General features: G+C 45.2%; 1 protein-coding gene across 1 annotated transcript in view; it reads left to right on the plus strand.

Annotated features, from left to right (window-relative positions):
* LOC144768022 (alpha-2-macroglobulin-like protein 1) overlaps positions 1 to 18616 on the plus strand; it is a 409313-nt gene that overhangs the window by 315282 nt on the left and 75415 nt on the right. Inside the window, exons 27-29 of the mRNA XM_078651420.1 lie at positions 2449 to 2523; positions 3382 to 3544; positions 8312 to 8523. Coding sequence (XP_078507546.1) covers positions 2449 to 2523; positions 3382 to 3544; positions 8312 to 8523 — 450 coding nt within the window. The remainder of the gene's footprint in view (positions 1 to 2448; positions 2524 to 3381; positions 3545 to 8311; positions 8524 to 18616) is intronic.

The raw sequence follows: 18616 nt of genomic DNA on the forward strand, positions 1-18616 counted from the left end.
TAAATCACACAGTTGCAGTAAAAACACCCAGTATCATACTACAACACCATCCCTTGATTCATAAACACTCAGATGTAATATAAATATTGCACTAGTATTACAGGATGTATGACATTACAACGCATGCTTTTACCACGTATGCCTTTACAACGCGGTTTTTACAACGCAAACCTTTACAACGCATAGCGCTTTGGGGTGCTGGATAGTGAATAGTTTAATTTACTATTCCAACTCCAGGCCCCGTGGCACTAGGGAAGGTGTTGGATAGTAAATTAAACGTATTCCCTATCCTAGAGCGCCCCCCAGCGCAATGCGTTGTAATGGTTTGCGTTGTAAAAGTTGCGTCGTAAAGGCACTGCGTGGTAAAAGTTGCGTTGTAAAGGATGTTTCCCGTATTACACGACCACCCATCTATTGATGAATACAATAAAAAACAAAGTTGATTAAACTTACTGAAGCACGAACACATATTCAGCCTTATACAGTATCACTGTGTAACTTCCATTTGCATAGACTTAAGCAAACAGAAATGTAGCCTCAAAAACCTGTACTCCTAACATTGGGGCCTATTATGATGACGGGCGGACTTGCGGCCACTCGACACCATTCTTATAAATGGGACCGACCAACCTCCGGTCGGCGGTCTCAACTGCCTCATTAGGATGAGACCGAACACTGGCCACGTAGTCGGACTGTGAGACCCTTTGGCCAACCTCTCGTACGTGGCTCGTGGGTGGCATAGTTATGTATTGTATTAAGATATTACTTTACATTTTTTTTAACCTAGACATTCTTTGAAAAAAATAAAGCTTAAAGTGACCTTATAGTTAGGTATTGTAGTAATATTTTACATTAAAAAAACATATACATTCACTAAAAAAAACCAAAGGTTAAGATGACATTACAGTTTGGTAAAATTATCAGTTTTAATGTAGTATTTTAAACAAAAAAAAAGTCTTCAAATATAGTCAACTGAAGTTACTATAACTCACGCTCTCGCCATGCACTACTTATTACCCCACATATTACATCACTCATCACATGTTCTATGACATCATCGATCAATCAGGAGTTTAAATAGTGTATCATTGTGCATCATGATGACATCTGAAATTACATCATTGATGACAATAAGATAATATTACCATAGCTAACTATAACATCATTTTAACCTTTGATTTTTCTGAGAATATGCATGTGTGTGTGTGTAAACAAACCAGATTGCCGGGCAGTGTTAGTTGGTTGACACAAGTACACACCTAGTATAATAAATTGCTAGGCTGACAAACCATCTGTGTTTAGTCACTTGTATTTTTATAAAGAAAGATTATGAAAAAATGTCTTGGCATCAAAAGGATTCACACCGCATCTACAGAGGTTCACAAGTACATTGGAAAAACCATAAACAATACATTAAATCAAAACATACACATATAACAATTGTGATAACATTAAATAAAGACAACTGTGGAATGCCTCAAAAAAATCCCTTTGTTGAGGCACCAATCCTGAATACAACTAAACAAGTGGACAGCTGAGATGACAAACTAGCCTACTTGTTATAACCACCACTAGATACACATAAATTAATTCATCACATGGTGCACAAGGGTGCTGTGAATCAAAAATCTGCACACAAAGGCACATTTCCCGACCTTAGGTACATCAGCATCCCTTATCCGTGCACTCGCACTGTAAACATCAAGGTAGCTTCCTGATATTCCCAGCATAAGCGACAACGACCTCCCCAATCCTTGTCCTGAGGAGAACCCTTAAAACTACTGAACGGGTTCGAAACGCGTCGGCGTCCTGCTCCACCCAGATACTGAACTGTCAGGGCACAATAGGAATATAACTTACACACAACTCTACATTGCTGCATAGTTCTGTGTTTTCCTATGTTGTGCACCATGTGATGAATTAATTTATGTGTATCTAGTGGTGGTTATAACAAGTAGGCTAGTATGTCATCTCAGCTGTCCACTTGTTTAGTTGTATTCAGGATTGGTGCCTCAACAAAGGGATTTTTTTGAGGCATTCCACAGTTGTCTTTATTTAATGTTATCACAATTGTTATATGTGTATGTTTTGATTTAATGTATTGTTTATGGTTTTTCCAATGTACTTGTGAACCTCTGTAGATGCGGTGTGAATCCTTTTGATGCCAAGACATTTTTTCATAATCTTTCTTTATAAAAATACAAGTGACTAAACACAGATGGTTTGTCAGCCTAGCAATTTATTATACTAGGTGTGTACTTGTGTCAACCAACTAACACTGCCCGGCAATCTGGTTTGTTTATTCCATAAGAGTGGTCCAGCCGGTCAGAGACAGGACCCAGCCTTCCCTCTTTTTCCCTTGTGTGTGTGTGTAGGCATGTATGTTTCTGTGTGTGTGTTGTAACGTCTGTTGCTGATATTGGTATTTATATTTTTCTCTTTGTCCAGGGTGCACTGGATGATGAACTATCCCTCACTGCCTACTCAACTGCCGCTCTACTCGAAGCGGGTGTGCCTAAGGATGTGAGTTTATACCACACCCAGTCAATAACATATAGCTAACATTAGGATGAGCACATGCGTCTTGCCTCTATACAAATGTTTTGCTGGGGAGCATACCTGTGGGTCTAGTAGGCACAGGCACCAGTGCACCCCCAATCAACAAAGCATGCACGAAAACCCTGTCTGATGGAAATGGCTGAGTCAGAGGATGAATCCTGTCTGTCTGTAATGCAGACCCCTTCTCTGTTAATCATGAACTTCATGTGTACTGAAAAGTAAATGCCAGGCTTAGCATGTATATCTCTCTAAGGACTGTACAAAAGTCAGTAAGCTTTCAGTAGATCCTGGTATGGTGCTCCCCCATCACCATGCCTACTGGCACACAGGATCCAATGCATAACAAAGGAGTGGATGTGCATTTGCCACACACAGAATCTGTGGACTTAGTAACCGCAGATGCACACGGCCATACCACCCTGAAAGCACCTGATCTTGTCTGATCTCAGAAGTTAAGCAGGGCAAGATCTTTTGGCTTTTCAATTGCTGAGGAACTCTCTATGATTTGGTTACCCTGTGGCTGAATCGAACTGTGAATATGACATAATATGAAGAAATCATGAATTTGGAATAATGAAAGAAGAAACGAAACTCTACAATTTGGAAAAGAGTGTTATTGATATGGACACTTATATTTGCTAGCGTTGCTCAGGTTGGAAATTGTGTTTGCACACATGCAACGAGCACTTTGCTCCTTGCAAATGGTGCATCTGTGATCTTGTAAATGTGGCCTTTAATGTTCCTTCTGAAGCCCTTTTGAACATTTATCAGTTACAGTCCACTCAACAAACGCATGTTTAGCTGTTGTTCTTCTTCTCCAAGGCAAACATGGTGAAGCAGGCCCTGGAGTACCTGAGGAATGCCAACAAGAGCCTGGACAGCACCTACAACCAGGCCCTGCAGCTGTACGTCTATAGGCTGGCCGAGGAGCCAACACTCTGGCAGAACGTCCTTGAGAAGTTGATGGAGAGTGCTAAAAGAGAAGGTACAAAACCTGTGAGATAACGCAACATACTATTGTTTACTGCAGGATTCCTAAACCTCTGTGAGAACCTGAGGTAAAAAAGATAAGGGCGTGAGCAACATGGTTATGTACCTGAGGACTTCTTCATACCACAACAAGGGAGGTGCCCAGGCTTCTCTAAGCGCTCAATTCTCAATAGTGCCTTGCACTGAAAGGCTGGGGCCACAAGAGAGCAACAGTGATGTATCTGCACTAATACAGAACATTTTAATTCCTTCCTTCCAGACCCCACTGTGAAGCGGAGCCCTTTGGGGACAATGGGAAAGAAGGAGGTGGTGCACGCATTTTGGATAACACCTCAGTTGTCCTTCGCTCACCTCCAACTCTCTCGAGCACAAACAGGAGGGCTGGGGATGTAGCTGCTTGCCTGCACTACAACCTGATATAAAAGTGCGTTACTTCTATTAGGAGCACATGGCCAACTACTGCCCATACAAAGAAATTTAATTTGAAAGCATGCACCACTTAGGAAAGCAGCTCTTCTTGCTGGCAGCTTAAGTGAAGGACCTTTGATGGTCCTTTACTTAAATAAAGGCTTTTCACTGATTTGTGTGCAAGAACTAAAATAAGAAGGTGTCGAATACTGTAGGCTCCCTCTGGGTCAAGGACAACATTGTGCATAGTGTGATCACACTGGAAACATCTACATATGGCACCAGAGGTTGAAGGAAACAGACCTGGATTTCCCAAAAGTAAGTAATCATTGACAGAGAGGTCTCATCTCTCCCAACAAGGACCAATGTCCAGAGAACAAGAGGGAAGGGTATATCCCAACATCCTTACTATCCAAGGATGGAGGACTGCATCCAGAAAAGCAGAGCGTGAGAGTCTGGCCTCTAACTGATGACACCAGTTAGTTTCGGGTAGAGAAGGAAGGCAAGCATATCAATTTAAAGTGGCCCAGAAAGGCTGTTGTTGAGGGGGAGCTCTCATGACCTAGAACCTATTCAGTCCTTTCTTGCAATCTGGCCCACATTGAAGAGAACCAGTAGGTATTCCACTTGAATTGCTATATTTTTAAAGATAAAAATGCCAAATATTTTATTGTGAAGAATCCTGCAAAAAAGGATAAATGCAATTGACTTTCTTCTGTCGACCACTTTCCCATTTGTAACTACTTCCCTGTACTATGCTCCTCAAGAAGAAATTCAGCCATCTGACGCTAACATGATATCTCATACACTGCCAAAATGGATATTGAAATTCTTACTGCCAAGTGGCAGAGCAGACAAACCAACTCCTCCCTTCTGCCAGGTGACACAGATGTGGATGTCAGATAAAAGAGGTGTTTCCTGGTTTTAATCCTTGAGATGTCCTTAGAAAATGTCCTTGATTGATGCAAAATTGAACCTTCCAATGCCGATCAATCTCTGAGGAAAAAAGCCAGGAAGTGCATTGCCTGCATTAGCTGCAGGACTGACTTTTTGGTTTGACCAAAAATGCATCTCTTTTAACACCGACATTGTGGTCTGAACATCATGGATGAGAGCGAAAAGGGGGAGGATGCGGTCCAAGTAGGTGATCATTTGAACTTCCCTTGGCCCGAAGAATGCCAGTACCAGTTGCAGTATTCCCCCACTGTGCTGGAGTGCGGGGGGCGCGCACAGCGCCCCGGTGCTGATGACGAGCTCAGCTCGTCATCAGCCACACTGCTCGTATGCTGATGATGAGCTGAGCTCGTCACGGCCACGCCCGTTCCTTAGAACGCTTAGCACAGCAGGGGAATTATCCCCGCGTCTGAGCGTACCAACGGCCATGACGAGCTCAGCTCGTCATCAGCACACGAGCACCATGGCTAATGACGAGCTCAGCTCGTCATCAGCATGGGAGGGGTTAAACACCAAACGGCAAAAGGTAATCCAAAGAGAAGGACTTCAACTGATATTCACTTTGGCCTTTAATAATGTGAAGACATTGGCTGTAGGGTTGCGAAATGGAAACTGAAAGATAATCATCTTTCACGTCCACTATCACCACCAAAGTTACTTGGAAGAGAGAATCTCTGAGATAATACTCTCCTCCATCCTGAAGTGCCTCTTGATGAGAATGTTAGACCAGTGTTTTAAATTTGATCATTGGACCACAACAATTTCTGTCAAAGAACAGACTGTAAAGAAAAAGTAATTTAGGGACCTGTTTGAACACCCTTTCTAACACTAAAGGGTTGATATAGAGTTTGGCGAATCAGAGACAACCTAATAAGATTGTATTTGTTTGTAAACATTATAAATTGTGAGTACAGGACATTTTTGTGCTGAAGCTGCATACTTTAAATCAACCAGTAAATATTGCACCTTTCTCTGATACAGTTTATGGCCTCTATGTGAACAAACTAACTGGCAAGATAAGACCAGCTAAAATCGCTGACAATGGAATTCTACCTTTTAATGCTGAACAGACTGAATTACGTCAGGATGTGATCTACTCTTTCCAACTGGTGTACAAGTAAGTGAGTCTACCACCCAACTTGGAGAACAGAGATCACGTTGCTAAAGGCCTGCAGTTGGACAGATCTGATCCTTCCTTCTCTCACTAGCTTCTTTCTTGTTAAGATGACCACTATGTAGTTACAAAGACACTTGTTCCCTTCCACCATTGACAGATTGTGCACCTCTTGCAGAAGACTGAGATTGTTTGAAAGAGCTCTGGAAGTTTGGGCCTGATAAGGTAGCTACAGATCATCCAGCCTTTGTGGAAACCTGGTGTTGATGACTATTCTGACAATCTGTTAAATCTTCTTCAATAAAGGAAAGGTCTGGGCATAAGCTGAAAAATCCTTGGTAAATATTTCTGTGATAAATATTGATTTGGCAACAATTTGCTTCTAACACACTACCGTAGATTGGGGGTCCATAGGGAAAATTTTAAAGACCCTAGATATACATTCCCTAGTATATATTCAACAACAACAAGTATATCTAAAGTCTACAAATGCGTCAGTAAGCATAATTAGTATGTCTCTCAAAGTTAACCACCTCCTTAGGAGGACCCAAATGATGAAGCATGTCACCTTCGGGTGAGTGAGGGTTCTTATCCTTAAGGGATGTTCCCCCCTCTCAAGTGTACAATGTATAATAATTCTTGATGATTCACTAGTGGTTAACTTTGAGAGACATACTAATTATGCTTACTGACGCATTTGTAGACTTTAGATATACTTGTTGTTGTTGAACAATTGGCTTCTAGCCACTTTAACAAAGCTGTACAGTGGTTGGTTGGCAGGGTTGAGTTAGAGGTGCCCAGCAAGCAAGTTGCACTCAGTATTTACCATCTGCTCACAGCAATGTTCAAAGGCTGCCCTAACACAACAACCACCTCTGTTCATTCTAGGAGTTGACTTTGGGGATGGAAAATCTAAATGATGGGCACTCGCCTGTGAAGGCAAGAAAGCCACCGGAGCAAGGTCCAGCTATCAGGTCTCCTCCATTTTATCAGGATAAGCAGGCCTTTTGCATTCGATCCTTGGTTGACTTATCTATAGAATTGTGGACCCACAATCCTAATTGTATTAGTGTATGGATTGCTGATAGTGTCAGTGACAACCTACCTTTGCAGCCCTGAAGGTCCATTATCAATACAAATTTCCTTCACCTTATCATCCATAGTATCCCTGAATATCAAAGAGGGAATATTGTTAAGCGTTAGTATCAAGGACAAACATATGGAGTGGTAGGTATGCATAGGTTTTCTATTCCTAAATGCACATCTGTGTACATTGATGACATATATATTATCAAGCTACGTAGATGTGGAGTAAAGAATAGTAAATCTATAGTTCTCTATGCGCTTAGCTTTCGATATTGTTGTTCTCATTGTTTTGACTATGATATCAAGGTATCATTATATTCCCTGTTCAATATTCCAGCCAACAACCCCCACTATCTCCTGAAACTGACCCCAATGAACCACTGGCTTAAAACAGGGAAAGGTGCTGTGTGAGTAAACTAAAACTGAGACCACAACTGCATCCCTATCTCCACAATTAAAACGGAACACAGTGGCGTTACACACCGGCCACTCCCTGGGCCAGCTTGTAAAATATATTCACATAAGTAGGAATAGTTCAGGGATTAAACATGTTCTCATTATGGGATATCCTTGTTATTTTTGGAGGGGACGCTATTAGAGTGTAGTATAAATGCATCAGTTTGAGCTCGACGAGTTGGAATGAGATGTAATGTGCAGGCTCAGTTTGCACATTCGACTGCTGCATATTTGGCTTTAGCTAACCTTTTTTCTTCAAACAAATTCCACAAGGTTTTATAGTCAATACGTTTCGGCTCAGTGGAGAATGCGGATCTGCAGTAAGGCCTGCAAAGGTCAGGATTCAGAAATAGATGTGCATTTGCATCCAAATTGAGATTCCCACAGCCCTCAGAATAAAGCCAAAATAGACACTGTATCTGTGACTAATGGTCAATAGGAGCAGAAAAGAAGAGGATGCGGTGCTGCTATTGAGGGAGCAAGAGTCATGGTAACTGGCATAAGGAGGGATATGCCAGTTCAATGGAGTGAAGGGATTTAAATAAGCATACCATGTGTTATGAATGCTGTAGCAGAATTGGGAGCCTTTTCCTAGTGATGCTCCCCACAGTGGCCAACGAGTAAGCTTGAATAATTTACTCAGAAGTAGTACCTCACCTTGGGCATCCCACGGGTTCCCTGCCCTACCTCCATCAGTGATGTAGAACCTAAGAGCGTGCTCACATATGGAATTTTATTTCTCAGGTGGGACTCTGAACTGGGCGTCTGATAAGCCCACTACTGATTGGAATATATGGAGCAAGGTTTCTCCTGCCGCCGTCGAGATATCTGCCTACGTCACCCTAGGTCTACTGTCTGGCAAGGAGGTGACCAAAGAAAACATGGAGAAGGCATCAAAGGTTGTAATGTGGCTCGGGAAGCAGCAGAACTCTCTGGGAGGATTTGTATCCACTCAGGTACATTAGTGGCAGTGCAATATATATTATGATAATCTATGGTATCTTTTTAGACAGAATACAATACTATTTTATAATTTATCAGTTGCAAGTCAGATAAAAACAGTACACTATTTTTTGCAACATAAATCATGCGGTTCTTTATTGTTAGTGTTTTAAGGTCTGACAATCTGTTATTTATTTAATTTTCCCTCGTCATCGTGGGTCGAAACCCTCCCCCACCTGGCCCCACCGCTCTTACCTGCACGGGCCGCCGCTGGCAAACTATAAGTGCACCTTCCAATTGTCTGTTTTCCAATATGGGATGGGGGAAGGTGATAGGTGTTGCATCATTTGTTTGGCACCACGCCCCCATGCAAATGAGGAAATGGCCCCTTGAGATTGCAGAAGTGCTAAATGTGTGATCAAGAAGTGTCCCATGGGGAGGACGAAGCGGATGCAAATACCTGTTGTGCCCTCAGGATGCTCGCTGTTGAATAACTCAAGATATGCAAACTTATCTGGCAGAAAACATTTTACTTCCCCCCCTTTGGGGCTGTAAGCGATCTGCAGGCCACACTTTCTGCTGTACCTAAATAGAGTTCCTCAAACAGAGGCTAGCCTACGTAAGAAAAATGAGTACTAACAAATTACAAATACTACTTACAATTTTGTTTTCCATCAAGAAATCTGTCAGCAGCCGCGGCCCGTGCAAGTAAGAGCGGTGAGACGGTGCGGCCAGATGGAGGGGGATTTTGAGGGATGATGACGAGGGAAAATAAATTATTTATTTAATTTTTCCTCGTCATCATCTGTCGAAATCCTCTCCACACGGCCCCACTGCTATTACCTGCATGGGCCATGGCTGCCCCCTCGAAGCAGTGGCGTAACGAAACTTGAGGGGGCCCCCCTGCAAAGCACATGGAGGGGGCCCCCCGGTGTCCCAGCCCACCACCTATCACTTTGCCCTACCATAGGTCAAAATTCAGGACAGGAGGTCAAAATTCAGGAACGTAACTTTGGGACAAAAGGCACGTTTTACAGACACATCAGAGGAGGTCGTGCAATAGTATATAAGTAAGCACATCCATATCCAAACATATTCAACCATTTGCAAACCTGTCCATCATGTATCCTTCCATCTATCATTTCACTCATCCATCCCTCCATCAACCCTTTCACTCATCCATTCATTATCCATCCATCCACCCTTTCACCCTATCCATCTTTACACTCATCCATCTACTCTTCCACCCATCCATCCATCCACTCATCTATCCAGCCATTTACCTTTTCACCCATCCAGCCATCCCTTTCACTTACTCATATATCCTCCCAGTCTCTCATCCTTCCACCAATTCACCCCTTCAGTCATCCATCCATCCTCCCTTTCTCTCTCCATCGACCCTTTCACTTAGCCATCCTTCCTTCCACCCATCCACCCACCCATCCATCTACTCATCCACTCATGAATCTATCCATTGACCCTATCACTCATCCATCCTTTCGCTCAGCCATCTATCCTTTCACTCTTTCACTCATCTATCTATCCTTTTGTCCATCTACCCTCCCTTTCAATCACTCATCCATCTTTACATCCACCCTTTCACTCATCCATCCATTCATTCACCCTTTCACATATCAATTCATCAATCCATCATTTCACTCATCCATCCACCCACTCGCTCATCATCCACCCTTTCACTCATCCATCCTTTCACTCATCCATCCACCCTTTTACCCATCCATCTACCCTTCCACCCATACATTCATCTATATACCTTTTCTCTCATCCATCCTTCCACTCACTCATCCATCCATCCATCATCCTCTCTCATTATCCATCTATTCAACCTTTCATTCAACCATTCACCTTTTCACGAATCCATCCAGCCACCCACCCATCCCTCCACCTACTCACTTGCCCACCTTTTCATATTAATTATGAGCTAAGCCTTTGTTTGCAGAGTTGCAAACAGAAGAGGCCCATCAAGGACTTCGCCATAGTTTCTGGATGCAGGGGGCGCCACGAAATTCGTTGTATTAATTAAATTGTTTACTTACCTCCAATTATCCATATTCCGGTTTTTAGCACCCCCTACCCTGCCCCTCCCCCGCCCCGCCACTGCCACCAAAGGGTACACACTGCCATCATATGAACGGTGTAGCAGAGGCACTGCCATCATATGAAGGGTACACACTGCCATCATATGAAGGTTACAGCAGAGGTATTGCCATCATATGAAGGGTACACACTGCCATCATATGAAGGTTACAGCAGAGGTATTGCCATCATATGAAGGGTACACACTGCCATCATATGAAGGGTACGTACACACTGCCATCATATGAAGGGTACACACTGCCATTATATGAAGGGTACAGCAGAGGCACTGCCATCATATGAAGGGTACACACTGCCACCAAAGGGTACACACTGCCATCATATGAAAGGTGTAGTAGAGGCACTGCCATCATATGAAGGGTACACACTGCCATCATATGAAGGTTACAGCAGAGGTATTGCCATCATATGAAGGGTACACACTGCCATCATATGAAGGGTACACACTGCCAACATATGAAGGGTACAGCAGAGGCACTGCCATCATATGAAGGGTACACACTGACACCAAAGGGTACACACTGCCATCATATGAACGGTGTTGCAGAGGCACTGCCATCATATGAAGGGTACACACTGCCATCACATGAAGGGTACACACTGCCAACATATGAAGGGTACAGCAGAGGCACTGCCATCATATGAAGTGTACACACTGCCACCAAAGGGTACACACTGCCATCATATGAACGGTGTTGCAGAGGCACTGCCATCATATGAAGGGTACACACTGCCATCACATGAAGGGTACACACTGCCAACATATGAAGGGTACAGCAGAGGCACTGCCATCATATGAAGTGTACACACTGCCACCAAAGGGTACACACTGCCATCATATGAACGGTGTTGCAGAGGCACTGCCATCATATGAAGGGTACACACTGCCATCACATGAAGGGTACACACTGCCATCATATGAAGGTTACAGCAGAGGTATTGCCATCATATGAAGGGTACACACTGCCATTATATGAAGGGTACAGCAGAGGCACTGCCATCATATGAAGGGTACACACTGCCTCCAAAGGGTACACACTGCCATCATATGAAAGGTGTAGTAGAGGCACTGCCATCATATGAAGGGTACACACTGCCATCATAGGAAGGTTACAGCAGAGGTATTGCCATCATATGAAGGGTACACACTGCCATCATATGAAGGATACACACTGCCACCAAAGGGTACACACTGCCATCATATGAACGGTGTTGCAGAGGCACTGCCATCATATGAAGGGTACACACTGCCATCACATGAAGGGTACACACTGCCAACATATGAAGGGTACAGCAGAGGCACTGCCATCATATGAAGGGTACACACTGCCACCAAAGGGTACACACTGCCATCATATGAACGGTGTTGCAGAGGCACTGCCATCATATGAAGGGTACACACTGCCATCACATGAAGGGTACACACTGCCATCATATGAAGGTTACAACAGAGGTATTGCCATCATATGAAGGGTACACACTGCCACCAAAGGGTACACACTGCCATCACATGAGGGTACAGCAGAGACATTGTCATACACTGCCATCATATGAAGGGTACAGCAGACACCGTCAACACTGTTATCATATGTAGGGTACAGCAGCACACATTGCCCTCACATCACAGGTGGGCACCTAAACACTAACCAGAACAAGTGCAATATAAATGCAGTTACAATACAATTCAATAATGGGGCAGCAGCGCACACTAACATCACACCGAGGGAAGTCAGCCATCCCAAGAAGGGTGCCACGGTTGCAGCACACACTGCTATAACACACTGAGGATTTAGCAGCAATACCGTGCTTTTTTTTGCAAGCATGCTGGTGCAGAGGTGCACTTTATCACGAGAAGGGTTTTCACTTGTAGAGGGACACTGATGGGGCACTCGTAAGAGGTGTGTCCTCATACAAACGGCGAACCATATTTAGCACAAGGAGAGCAGAGGAGTTTGCACGTACACTAGAATGGAGGAAGTGCTGTATGACAAGCGTACATGTGCCCGGTGAACACAAGATAGGTACAACACTTTACAACAATTTATGAACACGTGCCCGCACCGCACCATTTCAAAAGTCGCAGGGGCCCCCTGCCGGCCCGGGGCCCGCGCTGCGCAACATTTTAGTCAGAGGCACAGAAGTGTATTGTATGATTGATGACGTAACGCAGGGGGCCCGGCGGGCCCCCCAGGAGCGCGGGGCCCCCCCCGCACCGCGTGGGTTGCGGGGGCCTGTGTTACGCCCCTGCCTCGAAGCACTCTCCCTGTGATGGTGCAAGGTGCTACTAGAGCTCTAAATATATTTTTGCTTTGTAAATTATCTTGTTTGCTTTCCAAATATGCAATCTCTCCTCACGTCCCTTCACATTTTCTTGAGCATTAGAATAGCATTCCGGATCCACGGGTATCTCAGCTTCTCATTGGCTAAGGAAAGCAGTACGCTGCAAAAGAATGCCTAGCAAAAGAAAGATTAAATAGCATCTTTTTATTGGTAAGTATCCTCCGTGCATGTGTGCTCCTGAGCGCAGGTGCTCTTGCTGTGCTGCAGAGAAAAGGTCTAAAATTGAAAACACAGATGCCCCGCCTTTCAACGACCTCTTAATCCAAATATTTCCACTTATAGCTCAGTCCTGAATCTACAATCTGTGGGCCCGGTTCACACAGAGCCTCTGCACTTGTGGCGGACGCTCCGCAGTCATGGTGAAGGCTCTGCACTCGTGGCAGCGACTCCGCAGTCGTCGTGGTGTCCCCGCACTCGCCCTCTGCACTTGTGACGGATGCTCCGCAGTCATGGTGAAGGCTCTGCATTCATGGCAGTGATTCCGCAGTCGTGGTGGTGTCCCCGCACTCGCCCTCCGCACTTGTGGCGGACGCTCCGTAGTCGTGGTGAAGGCTCTGCATTCGTGGCAGCGACTCCGCAGTCGTGGTGGTGTCCCCGCACTCGCCCTCCGCACTTGTGGCGGACGCTCCGTAGTCATGGTGAAGGCTCTACACTCATGGCGGCGAGTCTGCAGTCATGGTGGTGTCCCCGCACTCGCCCTCCGCACTTGTGGCAGACGCTCCGTAGTCGTGGTGAAGGCTCTACACTCGTGGCGGCGAGTCCGCAGTCGTGGTGATGTCCCCGCACTCGCCCTCTGCACTTGCGGTGGACGCTCCGTAGTCGTGGTGAAGGCTCTGCATTCATGGCGGCAACTCCGCAGTCGTGGTGGTGTCCCCGCACTTGTGGTGGAATCTCTGCAATAAGAAACTGCAGTGTGAAGATCCCGCCACATGTGCATCGTGAATCTGGCCCTGAGTTACCAGTGGTGTGATGTGTCACCTTCATAGTTTCCAACTATAGGCGCTATCTTGTTGGTTCCATAATATCAGAATTAACCTTCATTTCAGGTTTCATTGTGACCTTCTCACAAAAGGGGAATCTGGCTCACCTTGTGTCTGTTCAGAGTCCCACCAATGTGTGATATTTTTCTGTGAACAAATAACTTCAATTTACTAATTTTCCCATTAAAAAGAAATGTGCAATGCTGCATCTTGGTCATAGTGGCTGTTACCTTGCCAGCCAACGCCAGTTCTCAGCTGCCGTTTTCTAGGTTTGTGATGTATAACATACATACACACACACACAGTTGGGATCTAGCCATCCTTAACATTTCCGTGATCCCCTTCAACCCAATATGCCTCAACTAATCTCTGTAATATATAATTTCCATCCTATTCCTTTTATTCTTTTAGCTAAGTCTTACTCTCAGTGACCAAGCCACTATCTGAGCCTTTTAGGTTTGTACCACGTGCTCTAAGGACTGTCTTCATAGCTCCCTGCGGTGTGAAACTCTGCCCCATCAGTGTCTTTGGAAGGACTGAACAGAGAGATCTGGAGTCCTCTTCTGGGGGTTTGAGTGATGCACAACTCACCTCAAACCTGCAAACCGGGAAGGACCGCCACCCAACCCTATGTACATCCTTGAACAGAATGTTGGGTTATGTTACCGCCTTAGACATACAAAGGGTTTGTTCATGCTTGTTTGACATGTACATACTCCCATGGCACCCCTCCGGACCTTTTTAAATCTGACCCACCTTTTTGGGCACCATTCCTTGCTCTCCAGGAAGGACCTGGCCTGGCAGTACGGTCTGGACTGTTCCCATGAAGCACAGGGTCAAGACTGATTTGCATATGGCTTGGTGCAAACTGGGGTGACGTAGTAGGCAAAAGAACGATGGATTTAACCCAGATCTTTGGACCGGGGGAGAATGTTTGCATTGTCAGCATTCGTTCCATCATTTGTTTGCTGCAACACATGTGCATACTCCACATCACACACTACAGCTGCCTGTACCTTGATGCCATGATGAGATCACTGGGGACGTCATATATGATGTCACTGGTGAGATCATTTATAGATTGTAAGGTTTTGCTAGTATACGTAACTTCACTTAAACTGTGATTTTTCAGAAAATGTTGAGGATTTTTATGCACATGTTAATATTTTTATGAGCAAACAAAACCTTATCTTAACCTTAACAAAGTTTTGTTGTTAAATTCTTGGTATTTTATGATGACATTTTATATGAATCTCTCATGCTTTATATTCCACTATTCCAAACACTCTGTGTGGCTGCAGGGCCTGCACCCAAGCTCTCTTGCTCTAACAACGCACGTGGCAAAGGCTTCTTCACAACTCCCTTTATTACCTCTGGCCATGTACAAATGAGTAGCATTCACCTTTGCATGGCAACTCTTTGGCCAAGAACAAAATGTGGATGCATGCTTTAAGGGGCAAATAGTTCGACAGCGAAAAGATGTTAGCAGTTAGAGCTTTAGTTTTGGGTCTGGTGGCTCAGTGGACTAAAGCAGCCACTGCAGGGGCCTGTGTTCGACCTCATTGTCACAGGTTCAAATCCCAGCGGGTCCACTCAGCCTATCATCCATCTTAGGTTGATAAAATGAGTACCATTGAGTTGGGTATCAATAAACATCTGTTATTCAGCGCCAGGACACCTTCGGGTAATCGTGCGCTTTACAAATACACCTGTTATGTTATGTTTAGTTTTGGAAAATACGTGCTTAACAAAATAGTGTAATATACTCATTTAAATTTTAGAGTTTTTGGTCATTCGGATTTGTTGTTATTCGAAATGTTGCTTCTGAATGAAAACATACATTAATAGTTAGTTAGCGATGACTTCCAAGTCTGGAAGGCCTCGTACAAAGGAAAACGTTCAATTGAATCTAAATGTGGAAAAGATAACACTTGAAGTGAGTTTGTGATTTATGAATAAGTATTGAAATGCTTCTAAATCCTTCCCAAGGACACGCTGGTGGGTCTCCAGGCGCTCGCGAAGTACTCCACCTTGACGTACACAGAGAGGGCGGAAGTTACGGTGAAGGTGACGTCAGAGGGAGGATCCCCACATGAAGTTCACGTGGACAAGTCAAATCGCTTTTTGTGGCAGAGGGCGCCACTTGCGAGCATCTCCGGGAAGTACACTGTGACAGCAACGGGGAGTGGCTGTGTGTATGCCCAGGTGAGTGATGACGTGTGAAGTCACCTGCCACCTGTCCAGGTGAGTGATGACGTGTGAAGTCACCTGCGACCTACCCAGGTGAGTGATGACGTGTCAAGTCACTTGCGACCTGCCCAGGTGAGTGATGACGTGTGAAGTCACCTGCGACCTGTCCAGGTGAGTGATGACGTGTGAAGTCACCTGCGACCTGCCCAGGTGAGTGATGACGTGTGAAGTCACCTGCGACCTGCCCAGGTGAGTGATGACGTGTGAAGTCACCTGCGACCTGCTCAGGTGAGTGATGACGTGTGAAGTCACCTGCGACCTGTCCAGGTGAGTGATGACGTGTGAAGTCACCTGCGACCTGCCCAGGTGAGTGATGACGTGTCAAGTCACCTGCGACCTGTCCAGGTGAGTGATGACGTGTGAAGTCACCTGCGACCTACCCAGGTGAGTGATGACGTGTCAAGTCACTTGCGACCTGCCCAGGTGAGTGATGACGTGTGAAGTCACCTGCGACCTGCCCAGGTGAGTGATGACGTGTGAAGTCACCTGCGACCTGCCCAGGTGAGTGATGACGTGTGAAGTCACCTCCGACCTACCCAGGTGAGTGATGACGTGTGAAGTCACCTGCGACCTTCTCCCTCTGTCATCCATCAGAAGGTCAACGCGGATACTACATGAAGCCTACTGCAGATAGCTGCCTCGGAGAGCTACAGATTGCAACAACTGGCCTCAAAAAAGGGCCCTGTTGCTAGGGAAGGAGAAGCGCCCAAACAGCAAAATGTCATTTTCCCTCTGATTTAGAAAATCCTTGCATAGAAGTTCGGGGAATATGGGATGGCTTCCCGCTTCACTGGGGATCACTTATGGTGACCATGGAGCATTTTACCAACAACTAGCAATATTTATCGCTAAATGGGCTTAGCGAGTTTTTTGTTATCGCCGCGCATCACCGGATATTATCGCAGAGATAACGTGCTATTAGCAACGTTTATCTCTAAAGCGATAAAATAACCGGCGATAGCGGAGAAATGCGTGAATATCGCTGGAAAACCAGCGATATTCAGGCATTAACGCCAATAGGGTCTTAGCCATAATATCCAACTCCCATTGGATATAATGGCTAAGAACTGGTCTGAGCAGGCGTTAGCTTTTGGAGATATTCGCGCTTAGCGTGAATATTTCCATCGCTACGCCTGCGTTGATAATAGGCGATAGCGACGTTAGCGACTGCTTTCAGTCACTAACAGCTTGGGCACGCCCACTTTGCATGTCGTTAGCGATAAATATCGCAGACATGCAAAGCGGGCCCCAAACCGCTCGCTATCACCTAAAAGCTGTTGCTAACTGATGTTAGCGACAGCTTGCTAATAGGGCGATGAAATTATCGCCGCTTAGAGGCCGATAACGGCTGCTAAAGCGGCGATAATTTCATTTCGCCCGCCTTGATAATATCCCCTCATGTCTCTGCTCGGTGCAGAGGGAGTAGGTATACATTGAATGTATTAGTGGTGCGATTATGGGGCAATTGTTGATGTATTTAGGACAGTAAACCCTAACCATATGCCGTGACCTCAGAGGGAGATGTCCCCAGAATACAGCGTCTGTCGCAGGAATACATGTACCTTTATAATTTTTCTACCATAGGTTTCCATACAGCACTTTATTTGCCCTGCAAATAACCAGTGTCACCTTTACTGTAAGGCCTGTGTCCTATCACAGACCTTGTTTCAACTCCTACACACTTCTACTGTTACATTCTTATGCACGTGGGGTCAGACAATCAGATAACAGCACCACTGTCGGGTGCATAAGACCCCATGACCTCATCACCCCTTACAGCCTTCTTCCTTCCTGGTGGAACATTGGTCATTTCTTTCCAGGACTCCAAATTGTCTCACAACTTCACCCATGTCATCTGTGACAGTGTGGTAAGTCCTAAACTTTCCATGGGCAACTAACTGCTGTCAAGCGTGGACGTCTACCCAGTTCAAGGCAAACTAACCTAGACTACGACACCCAGAATGCACTAGGCATGCAGATAACAGTCCAGGACTGGATGCTGTGTCCACAATGAAGTGGAGTAAGGTTGGGACCCTACTCCAAGCACCTGACTTCCCTGGTGGTCATCTAGCAGTGCTCGTGCTGCAGATCACAAGGACCCACATGAACACACACTCATGGCAGGAAGCTGGCTCCTGAGTCTAAATCAGCATCTCCATTAGTCTCAGAGTAGCAGGAATCAGTTTAGTACACCAGATAAATGATTGTAGAGAAAAACCTGTATTTATTTCCCCCACAGGCGGTTCTGAAGTACAACATTCCTGCACCAAAGAGCAAATACGCCTTTGCCCTCAAGGTGGAGACAGAACCCAAGGAATGCACCAAGAAGGCTGAAAAGAGATTTAACATACATATAGAGGTGAGGTAGGTATTGAAGGATGAGGACTTGCTGATGAAGGAACAACGCCTTTCTTCTGGG

The sequence above is a fragment of the Lissotriton helveticus genome, chromosome 7 (genome assembly GCF_964261635.1).
Source record: "Lissotriton helveticus chromosome 7, aLisHel1.1, whole genome shotgun sequence".
In the NCBI taxonomy this organism is placed as follows: domain Eukaryota; kingdom Metazoa; phylum Chordata; class Amphibia; order Caudata; family Salamandridae; genus Lissotriton; species Lissotriton helveticus.